Consider the following 14,388-nt stretch of genomic DNA (forward strand, 5'->3'; position numbering starts at 1 on the left):
TTGTGGAGGAAAATTACAATAAACTACAAATTGTTGGAATCCATCACCAAGCTAATCTTTAGGCAAAAGACAGCAGAGCAAACATAAATCACAAAGATGCACATTTGGATAGAGGCACCACACTATAAAGAGTCACTGTAAGTTGCGAAAATTTTAAAATAGCAGTAACCAACACACCATCCTATCAGATAACTATGATTTTACCTTCAGCCGCTTCCTCTTTGTATGTTTTGTGCCTTTAATTATTCCATTTGGCAACTCTACTTGTAGCCATTTATTTATATTTTCGGTTTCCACTTTTAAAATACGGAGATTGTTTTCAAAGAAAGGCATCCCGTCATATTTATTTGTATTCTTGAGATAAAGTGTTCAAAACCTGCTGTTGTGAGTGAATAGGCAGGTCTACAACGCAAGCTTGCCAATGCAGCAGTGTTATGCAGGAAAAGATTTACAACGATTTTATTAAGATGTTCACCAAATGTTTATTGACTTGTTGCTTCTTATTGATCTTTTTCCAGCAGTGAGCACAGTGGCGGGCACATAGCAGACAGGTGAGAACTGTCAGAAGTAATAGCAAACACGGTTGCCACCCTTCCAGGCTCTTAATTCAGAAATGCCCGTGGAAGGGAGCGTGCGGCCGTCCTCACTCAACAACTAGGAGCCTGAAGCACGGAACTGAGTAACTTGCCCCAGGTCACCAGGGATAAAGGCATGGTGCAAATCAAACTCCAGGGGTCTCATTTGCGATCTAAATTCTAACCCCGGCGTGGACTGACTCAGTTTCCTAGATACGGCTGTGCCCTTCTCTACGTGCGGTGCGCTCGGTGCTGGAAAAAACCAAGCACGCAGGAAGACTTTTCTCCTACTTCCAGAGTCCCTTCCTCCAAATCAGCCAGATTAACCCCGAAAACAAGCAGCAACCTACGAGAACAGCACAGGTTTGTGAGGCGGGCAAGGAGCATTCCACTGATTCCGCTTGTCTTTCCTCTCTCCAGAAGGAAGGAAGAGAGACAAGTTGTTACTATGGGATCTGTACTGTAAAAATTAGAACAAGAGAGCTGAACAGGATTTCGAATGCTTTATCACCTGAATTTCCAAGGGTGCATCAATGTTTCTTTTTCTAAAGTAGAGTCTGAAACCGTTTGGCTATAAATATGATGGAAATTATCTGGAAGTTGAAGGGTTTTGAGAAAAGAACCCAAACGAATCAGAACACACTCCTTTCTCACCCCCACAACCCAGCACACAGACGCGGGGCTGCACGCAGACATCTGCCAGGTGACGTTCTTCGTCGTAACGCCGTACGAGCCTGGCGGAACCAGAACACCGCCACGCTTTCCCGAACTGGTGGAGGGCGAGTGGCTAAGCAGCCACTTTGCAGTTAGATCAATGGTGCAGTCGCCTTAAAACAGGGCAGACAGACACAGCAGCCTCCTCAGAGCCAGCCCGGCGGCTCTCCCCTCCCCTGCTCTCCGGCCAGTCAGCTGTCACGCAGGCGGCCGCGGGCAAAGTGGGGAAGCAGGAACCAAGGTCTGAGCACGCGGCGCAAGAAGCTGGAAGGTACCTTATTGTCAAAAAGGTCAGTCCATTTTGTAGTTTCCCAAAAAGTCTCAGTCAGGGACTCCAGAACACTGTCTCCTTCGTCCTCTCTCCCCTCCGTGTCCCCCGAAACAGCCCCCTCCTGGTCCTGGGCCTGCAGCAGGTGGTCGGCCAGGGCGCAGCCTTTCCTACACAGGGCATCGACGAGGGTAGACTTCTGCTTGTCCATGTCACTGCACCGGATCGAAAACATTTCGTGTCAACACACCTTTTTTTAGAAGTACAGCGTTATCTGAAATTACATTCATGCATCTTTTGCCTAAGATTTATAATGCAGAAAGAGCATAGACATGTGTAGTGCAGATCAAGTTTCTTATTTCTAAATAAACATGAAACGAGCCACTAGAGTGCACATATCGATTAGATCATGTGGGCTAACTGCACTTGGCTGAAGCAAAATGCCACAAGCGATGAGACCTGAAAGATGCTCTGACTCTAGATCTTTCCGCTACGACTGTTTAAGCTCTAGGTTTCTGCTGCACAGCAACCCCTGCATGCGTGTCTGTGTGCGTGTACACACGTCCTTCCTGCCATGAGCTTTCAAGTATGAGCAGAGCCAAACTCAATGCTTACCCTGAACACACCAGCAACTGGTTCAGCATGTTAACATAGTCACTCATTTCTAATCAAAATAATCCTACGAGGAAGATACTGTCTATTACCCACCCCCCCATTTTCAAAGCAGGAGACTGAGGCACAGAGTTCAGCTGATTTATTCGGGGCCCCGCAGTGGGGCCGCTCAGCTCTGCGCTCCCGGCAGGCATCTGTTTTCTTCTGATGCATTCCCAAGTGCCAGCACGGAGCCCAGCACAGAATCAGTCAATCAATCACTGTTGAATGAAAACAAGTAACTACCTAGACTCCAGGGGATGAGTTCATCTCTGGTGTGCTTATCTGAGGCACTTTTTGTTCAACTCCTCGGACAGGGGTGAAGACAGTGAGGATTGAAAGTGCCAAGGGAGTGAGCGCGAGGCCTTCAGACATGGGAAGAACAACTCACCAAGGTAAGAATGATTCCGAAGGGCCCAGGGAAATGGGGCACACACCAATTCTGCTGGGACCACAGTCAACGGTGATTAGCAGGAAGTAAACAAAATGGGACAACCCCCCACCCCCAAAGCAACCCAACAGCTTCTTACAACTGGTGACAACCCTAACCCTGATAGACGTGTGACACGGATGCCGACGTTATCAGCTGAGAGCCCCAAAGCTTACAAGGGCCGGCTTTCACTCTCTTTTTGGGAAGTGTGAGCGGGGACTGCTTGGTTACGACTTAGGAAGAGAAGGATTTATGAGTCGGGACATTACAGATGGCATTTGTTCCACGCCCCCTCTTTTAGATGCGAGGAAACACCAGAAATGTCCGGGCAGTTCTTTCTTTATGCCTCAAGGCAACCCTAGGAGCCAAGGCCCATTCTTACTCCCATGATGAGAGGGAGGACCGGGCTCTGGAACAGAGCAGGATTAGTGGGGCAGGGCCGCGGGCTTCAGCACCCTGACCATCCTGCCTGCTCCTCGCTGCCCATAGAAGGGCAGGAGGATTCAGGATCCAGGGGGCATGCCGGTGGCGCAGTGCTGTGCTGCAGTCCTGGATTCAGTTCCCCAAAGAGCTCTTCTATCTTCTGATCCAAGACCAAATCCTACTCATCTGGAATATTTCCTCTAATTTTATGGTGACCTGCTTGGATTAAATAAATAATCCACACGCCTTCCCCCACTCAAAAGCAAATGCAGCCTCCTTCCGGTGGGCTGTCAAATGTGAGCTTCTGAGTGTCCCTCTCGATCGCGTCCTACCTAGTGGTCTCCCCTGCTGTGTCAGACTGCGTGTTTCCTAGGGTGTCTTGCTCCTGTTCACACCCTCTCCCCTCAGTACTGCTTTACCTACGTGTTTGCTCAGTAACACCCCTGAGCCAGCTCTACCAGGTACTGATGGGGGTGGTGGCGGCCACATTTTAGGAAGCAACTTGAAAGATACACGTTAGTGGCTAAGTGAACTGTAGTTCAAATTTTATCATTAAAACTTTCTAGATCACCTACAAACAGTGCCATTTTTAAGACGGAAAAATAGCTATTGTAATTTTTCACATAGAAGCAATTTAAGTGAAAGCAGTTTTGCACAGAGATGAGAAGTCAAGCATAAGTCAGGTGTCCCTTGTCAACAGGTAAAACCTAGAGGAACAGGCTCTCCGGTGAGCACCTCGTGTGGAGCACAAGGCCCAGATGCCCTCAGCTCGCATCTTTGCTCAGCCCAGCCTGTCTGAGCCCATTTCAGTCTGGATAAAGCAAAGGCCTGAAGCAAATACCGCAGTTACAGGGTAGACGAAACTGATCCAGTTGCCAGAAATGTAAAAACAGCTGCCATCTTAGGATTTCTGCAGTTTTATGGCTTCTTTCTAGTTTCATCACGGTGTATCTAAAATCCCTTACGACTGTAAGCTCAGAGCCAGGACCTCATTTTATCATTACTTTTTGATCGTCCCCGAGGCAGTGTCTGAAACAGACGGTGAGCCAAGCACCAGCAAATCTGAAACCCCACCGTCCACTTCTGGCTCACTTCAGCCTGGAGCTGATGTTTTTTGCTGAACGGTGCCCTTCAGAGAGAGCCACGATCTCGGGAGGGGCCACAGCACAACGAGCCGCACACGCGCGCCTTCCCGCACTCGGGGGTGCGGCCCTGCGCCGGCGGGGAGCGCGGGGGCCGCGGGTCAGGCCGGTGGCGCCAGGAGGCTCCGGGAGGCCGCCAAGCGGGGTGCGGGAAGCCGTGCCCCGGGCCAAGAGGCCGCAGGGGAGGGGACCTGGGGGCGCGGGGGCTGCAGGGCCGGGGCCCGCGACGGGAAGGCCGGGCTGGGGAGCCGCCCCGCCCCGCGCTGAGGGGAGAGAAGCGGGCGCCTCCCCAGCCCGGGCCTGCGCCCCCGCCGTCCCCTGCTGGGGGTGGGGGGGCCCCCACGAGGGGCGCGCCCCGGAGGGGGCTGGGGGGCGGGCGCCCGGGGGGAGAGGCAAGGACGAGTATTTACTGGTAGGTACTTTTTTATCGTCGCCGCGTCGGGCCTGGGGTCCGTCTTCATGGCCAGGAACACGGCCAGCGCCGTCTGGTCCACGTGCGCGATGACGGCGTTCGCGGCCTCCACGATCTCGCTCAGCCGCTTCAGGCGCTCCTGGGGGACACCGGCCGGGTCAGGGGCGCCGGGGCGTTCTCGGGGCGCCGCAGGCGAGAGGCGGACGCGGCCTCCCCGCCCCGCACCTCCCCGCCCCCAAGGAAACGGCTCCCCAGACGCGCCGACGTGAAAGAACCGGATACAAACAACACACACACCTGCCCCCCCCCCGCCCCGCGAGGGCGCCCACCTTCTCCGCGTCCAGCTGGTGCAGGCGCGCGACGTAGAGCGGCAGGTAGTTGGGGTACGTGTCCTTCAGCTCGTTGTAGATGTCGCTGGAGTCCAGCCTGCGGGGAGACGCGCGGAGACGCCCCGCTCACCTCGGGCAGAGCCGCGCGTCCTCCCCGCGCGACCGCGTCCCCCCGGCGGGCATCGAACCCGCGCCGCCGCGGAGACCCCACAGCGCGGGGCTCCACCTGCCGCGCCACGGGGAGGCCCCTCTCAGAGCTGCTACAGATGTTCTTGACGTGAGGTTTCCCCTTTTCCTACATGCCCCCAAGATCACTTCCAGGGGTTTAAAGGCTGGTTTTTAAAAAGAACGGTCACCCACGGCCGGGTCCCTCTGCAGCCGGAGCAGCGAGGCTCCATGTCAGCGGGACGGGGCACCAGCCTCGGCGCGCGGAGCCACTGTCCAGTCCCTCTAGAGGGCAACTTGGCCAGCCATGACTTTTAGAAACATTTCTGAGGTAATGGCCGTTCTTCTGGGGCGCTCTCTGATGGAACTACAGGACGCACACATGTCTGTGCCGAAGCACCTGTGAAGGCTGAATTTCATCCACGGGGTCATCCACTGGACAGTGATTAAAACGGGCTCTGAAAGGACCAGTAAGGGACACAGGAAGTGGTGGTAACCGAACAGGAACGGGAAAGCCAGGCCTTGCCACCATCTACACAGCTACACCTCAAAGACAGAGGCCGGCACTGTAGGACTCTACTAGCTTTGGAGAGCGGGGAAAAAGTGGCTTCATTTTCTTTGCTTTAGCTTCCAACAAAAGTCTCTTCCCAGAGCAAATCAGATTACGTGATTAAAATAAAATAAAAAATATTCTTATCACAAAAGGTAATTGTAAAATAATTACAAGAAAATTAGACAGCCCCTGTAACCCTCTGGCCCACTGTCCAGCTGACTGAATACAGCCCTGCCCAGACCACACAACGCCGGAGCTCAGAGGATTAAAATCCAGTCAACTTACTTCGTCATCCACTGGATTTTAAGGTCCCGTAACGCTTCAGTAAACTCTTCTTTTAAATCTTTCTCTTTTTCTGCATCTTTTTCTTTGTCTTTGCTGCCATTCTTCGTCTTTGTTGGTGCAGGGATTAGGTAGTAATGAACAGGGATCACATCCTGAGCGTGGAGAGAGCGGAGATTAACAGGCGGACTCACATATGTCAAACCACCACCGACAGCAGCTGACTCTCGGGACATGCGGCCCGGGCTGAACTACACTGTCCTCCAGGCTCCGGGGCCACCGCACATCAAACATTTCAATCTGCGACCAGAGTAATTTTCTCCCAAAGTAAAGTTCACAATCTTTAAAGTACTGCTATTTCTTCAGCTCCTTTAAATACGGAAGGTAGAGCAGACTTCTCTCCTTTGGAGTGTATTTGGCACCTTTAGTTTTAGTGGGGACACTAATGACTAGAGCATACCGAGTTTCACATTCAAATCTGAGAAGGAGAGGAAATAAGTTAGAATTAAGAAAAAGGAAAGGTCTTCTTTTCTAAGTAAGATCAAAGACAGTTCTCCCCCGCTCCTCACCAGGGCTCAGCCCCTGCGGGGGGCGGAGGTGCTGCCGGGAGGAGCCAGGCCATTCCAGCCTCCCGTGTGGCCAACAAGCACGTAGGTCAGGAAACACTTCCCGATCCACGCCCCACACCCCATGCCAGGGAGACGGGCTAGGCCAAGGGGGTGTGGCACGAGGTAAGGGAACCGGTGTGCACAGACGGGCGTAGACAGTTATCGCAAGAGGCGATAACGCTCTGAGCGGCCCTCAGTGACCCCAGTGGAGTGAACCCCAGGAAAGAAGGGGAGGAAGGAGTATCCGGAGGTAGAAGGCCAGCACGGAGGTAAACGCGGGCACGCATGGCCCTAGCACCGAGTGCTGCAGAGAGTAGGGCCGACAGAACGCTGAGAAATGGATTTTACTGCAGATGCAACAGGAGTGGCTTTCTGCACGCAGCGGCAGGACCGCAGGTGGCTGCCTTCTGCCGGATGACTCTGGATCCTGTATGGACTGAGATTCTGGGTTGTTTTTAATAACTCTTGATGCAATCCAAAGAATGGATGACAGAGAGGAGGGAAGCAGCTGAGGAAGTAAAGTGAGGAAGTAAGCCTAGGAGTTCGACAGGGCCTTGAAGTAAAGAACAGGCTGCGGAGAAGGAAGAAAAGGAGTGGGTTTGAGACACTGGGTGCCAGCAGCAGCACGGCGCTTGCAGAACACACTGGGGGTGAGGAGAGCAAGACCCGCACGGGGGTAAGCGCCCCACACCCACAGGTCGATGGGGGAGAGGGAAGCCAGAGAGCTGGGAGCAGCGCAGCCCCTAGGAAGAACCAGCTGTGGAGGGAGGGAGGCCGAGTGTGGACCGCACCCAGAGGTGGCACGGGCAGAGAAAGTGCCTGCTGACAGGGCTGCGACCTCCCTGCCCAGAGCTGTTCTGGTGGGCAGCTGGGGGAAAAGGCTGACTGAGGGGGCTATGGAGAGAGAAAGGAAAGCCAGCCAGTAGAGACAGCTCTTTTGAGACATCCTGCTAAGTAGAGAACAGAAAAATGTGTAACTGCATCCATCTCCAGCTGGGTCTTTACTTGTGAAAGTGATGCCTTATCTCTTATCTGGGGAATGAAGTCACATTACACTTGCTAGAAGATCTGTGTGGGGCACAATAACTAGGTGTCCTCAATTTAGTATCATTTATAAAGTTGATTTCTCAAATTCTATCTTGGGGCTTACATTTAAAATGCTATGAAATCAAGTTTTAGGTTTGCTTTAATTAACAGTTTCTAAAATTGGAGCCAATGACGTTACCAAAAAGACTTTTACTGTCCTAATAACAGCTGCTTCAGAAAAAAAAAATATATAGGTTGAGTCAAAAAACCCTATTGCAGGTCCCCATTTTTCCAAATAGATTTCTAGGTGCACATACTACACAAACACGCCCATCCCACAGTCCTCACAGTTAAATTCACGCCGGGGTGTCATCACTGCCGTGAACACAGGAGACCCCCTACAGCAGCTCTGAGAGCGCACTGGCATGAAGTCTGGACTCCAATCTCAGGGTGACTCGTTCATGGGACGTGAATGCAGACCCAACTGAGGCATCTGGGTGCCACTCTGTGCTGAGCCCTGGAGCCTGCAGCAGCGGCCCCACGAGATGGGGCTCTGCTCGGCCAGCTCCCTCAGGAACAGAGCTTCTCACCTCCTTCTCAAGGGTCGCTCTCCTGGGTGGGCACTGCCCCAGGTAAAGCCAAGGTCAGGGGTGTGAGCAAGTCAGTAGTTCACCACCCAGTTCACACAGGGACAGACTGCTCTAGCCTCACGGCACAGCACAGACGCTACACCTCAAAAACCAAGGTGTAGAAGAAGGGCCACCCACACGCTCCGTCCGGCGCCACTGGCTTTGGAATCGCGCCCCCTGACCAGGAGAAACGTGGGTGTGTGGACGGCGTGCGCCAAGGACCATGCTTGGGTTCACTTTCAGCTACCCGGCCTCCCCGAGTCCCCTCATGCTCGCCTGAGTTGGGAGAGGGACCAATGTCAGGATGGGAAGCCTCTGTTTTATGAGGCAATTCCTGAGACTAGGAGGTAAGGCATTCGCTACCAGTGTTGTCACACAGAATTTAATATCTGTCTCTACAGCAGATTCTTACAGTAAGTTTTAAAAACAACAAAAAGAAGATTCCACAAATTCACAAGGAATTTCAACAGTGTTTGACAGTATAGTTAGAAAAAAAAAAAAAAAAACAAAACAAACCCATCTGCCAAACCAGTAATGATTTTTTGGGTGTAATAACATAGCACTATTTACATTTTGAGTCCAAAATTATTATTTTTTTAGTTTTCAATCTATTACTAACCATAAATGCAAAATATGTACACCATTATACAAAAGTAGCTATTTTAAAGATGAAAAATTTGAGTGCTCAAGATGCTAAAAATATTCTTTCTTATTACAATGAACTTAAAAAAAGATAATATATTTTTTACATCAAAAGTTACTAAAACTGAGAACAAATCCTTTGAGGATTATATACAAAATACTAGTTGGTATTTTGTTCAGGCAATCATATATTTAATTTTAATTGTGTGTGTGTGTGTGTGTGTGCGCGCGTGCGAGCGCATGTACACGCACATACATTATAATGTGCCTATAAGACTTCAATAATGATGACTTAAATCAGAGCTTCACATGAACTTGCACAAAGCAGGGAGAATGGGAAGAGGTGAACTGAACTGCAAGTTCTTTACACAACCAAACACCACATAGTGACAACATTCCAATTCATTTGACCATTTCCTTATTTATAAACCTCACCCAAACAAACTCCGCCAAAATCCCTAGACTACAACCGAAGAGATGGGAAAACAGAACAAGAGAGTGGCTGTGCCTCTGTAGCAGGCACCTTCTGTTTTTAGTGGCTCCTAGGCTGTCTCTTTCTCCTTCGTGAAAGCAGTGATTTTCAGAACCACTCAAAGACAGCCTGCATGCAAAATGAGTTACAGCTCAGTGAGAGTGATGTGCAGACATAGCTCATTTTACTGTTTTCATTTTAATGTTGGCTGTGCTCCATGAGGTGAAAGTATGTGGTCTCCAAACGGGCCAAAAGTTCAGCTGACAAATACTGTTTCAGGGGAGCAGCTACTCCCATTTGGAAAGATGTTTCTGGGGTGTGTTTGTTGATACCACTCCACAGTAACTTAGACATTTCAGTAGTCATTTTAATGAACTAATTTTACCTTTCATAAATGGTGATCCCTTGTTTCCCGTTCTAGGAATTGAGAAAGACCGAGTCCTCTCTGGTCTGTTCCTTAACATACTGATCCTCCCTGAGCAGAGCCCCCGGCAGGAACACGAGGCACCACTGGGAACTGACGGCGCCCGCAGGCCTTCACCAGGGAACTCAACTGCACCTTTTTTTCCCAAGCACACTTGGAGAATTTTTCATGTGCAATTTGGTTTGCGGTTAGATTGCCTCCTAAGTTGAAGGAAGCCAGTTAGATCACTTTAGTGATGCTCTGGAAATCTGCTGGTGCTCTTAGTGTATGTTTTAATTTGAGGTCAGCAGTCCTTATTTCGGTTCTGGCTATACACACTGCTATTTTTGTCTCTGACCTTTCAGAGCTCAGAAAATGCAGAGTAGGGAATAGAATTTACTTCAAATCTTTTAACAAGATTTTATTAATCAAATTATCCAATTTAACAATGTTTTTAGACTTCAGAAATAACTACTTTGTCCTACATACTAGCAAAAAGAAATCATACTCATCTCTATAGGATTTTAAATAGGCAATATTTCAAATATTACTCAGTTTCACAGTGGTAGTAAGAACTGAAGAACATTAACATTTTCTCTACACACATATAAATTAGGGGTCTTCCAGAAATTTATGGGAAGAAATAAACCTTTAGATAAGCAGTATGTCAACACTGATAAGCTAAAAGCACTATACTGCAGAACTCAGAGAGAGGAAACTAAGGGAAAGATTTAAAAAAATCTATAATAGTGACAGAAAAAGTTTAATATGCAAATAAGGCTTTAAGCAATCTTTTTTAAGAACTGACAATCAGTACCTTTTTAAACTTTCCTTGTCGTTTTGCTGCAGACTGCCCCTGGGAGTTAGAAGGACATTCTGTAAGAAAACATGCATACTCTCCATGGGGGGGGACACACCACTCTGGCTAATGTTCTTCCAGCTTATGCTCCACCTGCACGTGTCCCAGTACTTAGGAGTGTCAGGCCTGTGGTCACAACGGTAGCTTTGAAAGAAAGCAGCATCGCCACTTTCACTTTTTAAACAAAAATGCACTCAAATATGCTATTCCTATAGGGGCAAATGTCTTTCAACCTTTCATTACAAAAGTTTTGTGCCATAAGAGCTACTAGAAGTCAAAACACGATGTCTTGAGCACATCCAAGTTTAGCTGCCGGCCCACAGACCCTGGTTTCCCAGGACGGCTCAGCAGTCACACAAGCATCGTGTGAAAGTTGGACAAGTAAACGAGCAGTCACCTCCTAAGGACCCAAGTCACCAGAAATGCAAAACTAAGGTTAAAGAAACAATGTGTGCGAGCATAATTAACTCAGTAGCTTTAGGGTTTTTCTGTCAAGAAAATCTACCCTGACAAGTATTAACTAGTTAATCACACATTTATAATTTCATTTCTCAACTGCTTCTGAAAGAATACAGCGAGGAAGTGGTAACGGCCTCTAAATGACTAAGAGCATCCTTTTTACAAACAAAGCTCTTCTGTCACACCCAACACCAGGAAGTAGGCTTGGGAGCGTGTTCTGGGGGGGAGCCTCACTGGTGAAGCCCGAAGTGGGAGCAGCGTGGCCAGGAAGTGAAATCCGCCAAAAACAAAAAGCTAGGACTTCTGAAATCCAAGCATCTAAGAATTCCAACATATTAACTAGTGATTTACCTCAAATTATTCTGTAGTGCAGATCTACACACACATACATACATACCTTTGGGGATATGCATACATACTTTTAAGTATATATACACACAGAGAGACCCCATGTGTAAATAGTAGAGACTGAAAAGAAACTCAAGAAGTACAAGGGAAAATCAGCACTTTATAAATACAAAATTCCCATGCTGTGCTTCTACAACAAATAAATGACCGGAGCGTCAATACACGGAAAGTGAATGTACTTGTTCAGATGTGAGACCTGCTCGTTTCATAAATGCAGTTACAGTTCCCAGCATTAGGTGGAACACTCACTCACATATTTCTAAAAATGAATGTTAAAGAGAAATGCAAAACTATAAGAATGACTGCTTTTTAGTGGCACTGAGTTGAAATAACTAATAATTAACTATATAAGTGTGCAAAATTCCAGTCAAAGGTCTTTGGCCAAGCATGAAAAAGTTTCATTAGAAAAAATCGTCTTGACTGAACGTTAGAAGTAATTAAGCCAAGAGGATCTGACTTATTCCTATGTCCATAATATTGTATCAGTTATTACGTCAGTTATAATTCCATAAAATGCTCTAATTTTAAACACTTCATTTACGAAAGCCAAGAGTGATTTGGATCTGCATGTTTCATGGGAAGTGCAAGTATACTAGCGGTGCAGGGTGGGGAAGAACCTGAATACTTAGTCTTGGGAAAGTGAATACTAAATATATTAAATACTTTTAAGTAAAACCAGATATTACCAGGAACTTGGGAAAAGAACCATTAACACTCCCCCCCACCCCAGGATGGTCTTCATTTTTACTCATTCTGAAACGTGGAATTCATTCACATCTTTCAAGAAATGGAAACTTTGGACTATGTAGTTTCAGTGTTTAAAAAAAAAAAACAGCTAATACTTACAGCTTTCTTCCCAAGTTCGGTCTTTGACAAGGTTAAGGATCCTGCAAGGTAGCATCCGGGCCCTGCCCCTTTAGGGATTCTAATGAGAAGATGCAAAAGAGGAAAAAAAAAAAAAACAAGAGAAAGTTTCACAAAGACAATTAGGGGGGAAAACATGGAAAGAATCCCATTCTGAAATGATTCCCACTGCTAAGTTTTTAAAATCCAAAGGGTGAAATAGCCCAAGTCAAAATGGTAAAGGACAATACACCACAGCTTCAGCCTGAAGCCATGAAGAGGAAGAGCCCACGGCCCTATGCAGGCCCTGAGCTGGGCCGCGTCATCGTCAGCACTTACTTGTCGTCAGGTAAGGAGGTAACAAAGAAAGGCTGGTTGTACTTGGGCGGTAGCGTCAAGCTGCTGGATTTCTTTTTCCCTAGAAGTGCGAGGCTATGATTCTCATGGATATCTAAGCTCAAGGTATTAGACAACCTATGAGAAACGATAAACGGAAGATCTTTGAGACGTTCCAAATCATTGATTTGCTCGTGACGAATCTGCAGTCGAATTGTATAATCTCCTTTCTCCAATTTCAAAGAATACTAAAAAAGAAAAACAACATTTGGTAAAAATTAAAGTTCAACCAAATAAGCTGAAATCACAGTAAGGATAAGGATTACTGAAATCACAGTAAGTGGGGAGGAATCACAGAGGCCTATGAGGCCCAGCACCTGTATATACACATTCTCTCTCTCTCTCTCTCTCTCTCTCTCTCTCTCTCACGCACACACACACACACATACACAGCTGCACGGGTGAGCAAGGACGAGCCAGGGACATCCTGCAATTGTCCCTGCTCACACAGAGTAAAGGACCAGTACCTGAAGCAGGGCTGAGCCAAGCCCTCATTCTTCCTCGACAACTGGCTCTACTGTCACAATCTCAGCCTAATCGGTGTCTGGCCAAGACTGATAAAGCAATGATTTTCGATTTTGTGGGCACTCAGAGATGAGTACAAATCACCACTGAGAGTCAGCAAAGCTGAGGTGCTGTATAAGATCGAAGACAGAAATACACGTGTGTGCAGACACGAAAGGGGCAGCTTCATATCAGCACCTACGCCACTCCCCTTCGTCATAGGCAGGGAAAAAGGGAGCACCGGGATCAGGGAGCACAGATGGGCGATGCTCCAGTTCGTCCAGCACAGGACAGCAGGTCTGCACTGGCACCTGCACTTTCTTTGGCGATTTTAATGTCAACCAAAGTAATGCCCTGCAATAAGCCGGTCTGCAGCGAGAGGGGACAGGGCTTGCTTTAGAAAACCAGGAAATCACTCCTCGAATGGTAAAAAGAAAACTATCTGCATAAATGCTCATTATTTAGCATAAATTTAGCGACGGTGACAGGAAACATCTTATTTCTTTGTCACAACAGTTCAATCGGGAATAAATTTCTACACGTTCAGAGACCGGGAGGCTTTTCTCCTCAGGACAAAGCTCAGCCAAGGGCAGGGCACACTGCAAGTGCCCAGCGCACGGCCACCAGGAGCACATCAGCATGGACCAGGATGGTGTGGACACGCCAGCGCTGCACTCGCCCCACGTCAGACCCGGGGTCACTCCCAGGTGCCTCAGATGATTCACTTTCACCCGGGGGAGCAGGAGAGGGGGAAATAATGAACATTGAGAGCTCTTCTGGCCAATGCCTATGAGTGTCCCTGGTCTCCTCTACCCCAAATTTGACCCAGCTGGACCACAAGACTGAAGAGTGTCACAGGGGACACAATGTCACAACACAAAACTGAGCGCCCAGTGGTGCGAGCATCATCCTGACAAGAAATCACTGACTCGCTCGTTCAGGAAGCAGCTTCTGTTGATTCTAAAATCCCTGCCGTTTGTACCTGGTGTGGGTAGGCGTCACCCGAGCCCATCTGTCTTTTGTTCTGGTCAAATATAATCCAGAGTTGGCTGTCAAATTCTGATTCATATAATAATTCACAAAGTAGTGGGCAGCTTGGAGTTACTTCCCCACTCTTGGGCTATAAAAAAATAAGAAGGGTTACTTGACATGGTTTACGTGATTTCTAATGTAGATTTGCAATTTTATTGATGAG

At 48.3% G+C, this 14,388-nt stretch overlaps 1 protein-coding gene across 5 annotated transcripts in view; it reads right to left on the reverse strand.

Annotated features, from left to right (window-relative positions):
• The window catches only part of TPP2 (tripeptidyl peptidase 2), a 49,439-nt gene that overhangs the window by 3,327 nt on the left and 31,724 nt on the right, over window positions 1-14,388 (reverse strand). For 2 of the 5 annotated variants that reach the window (XM_037528722.2, XM_054701158.1), the window contains exons 21-28: window positions 14,176-14,313; window positions 12,633-12,877; window positions 12,297-12,375; window positions 10,542-10,580; window positions 5,948-6,099; window positions 4,945-5,041; window positions 4,624-4,754; window positions 1,565-1,772 (exon numbers count right to left, since the gene is read on the reverse strand). In XM_037528722.2, the coding sequence (XP_037384619.1) occupies window positions 1,565-1,772; window positions 4,624-4,754; window positions 4,945-5,041; window positions 5,948-6,099; window positions 10,542-10,580; window positions 12,297-12,375; window positions 12,633-12,877; window positions 14,176-14,313 (1,089 nt within the window). Of the gene's footprint in view, window positions 1-1,564; window positions 1,773-4,613; window positions 4,755-4,944; window positions 5,042-5,947; window positions 6,100-10,541; window positions 10,581-12,296; window positions 12,376-12,632; window positions 12,878-14,175; window positions 14,314-14,388 lie in introns of all 5 variants that reach the window. The other 3 variants (XM_037528719.2, XM_037528723.2, XM_037528720.2) reach the window with 3 other exon arrangements.

The sequence above is a fragment of the Talpa occidentalis genome, unplaced genomic scaffold, assembly GCF_014898055.3.
Source record: "Talpa occidentalis isolate TD23 unplaced genomic scaffold, MPIMG_talOcc4v2.1 talOcc4.5, whole genome shotgun sequence".
NCBI classification, from domain to species: domain Eukaryota; kingdom Metazoa; phylum Chordata; class Mammalia; order Eulipotyphla; family Talpidae; genus Talpa; species Talpa occidentalis.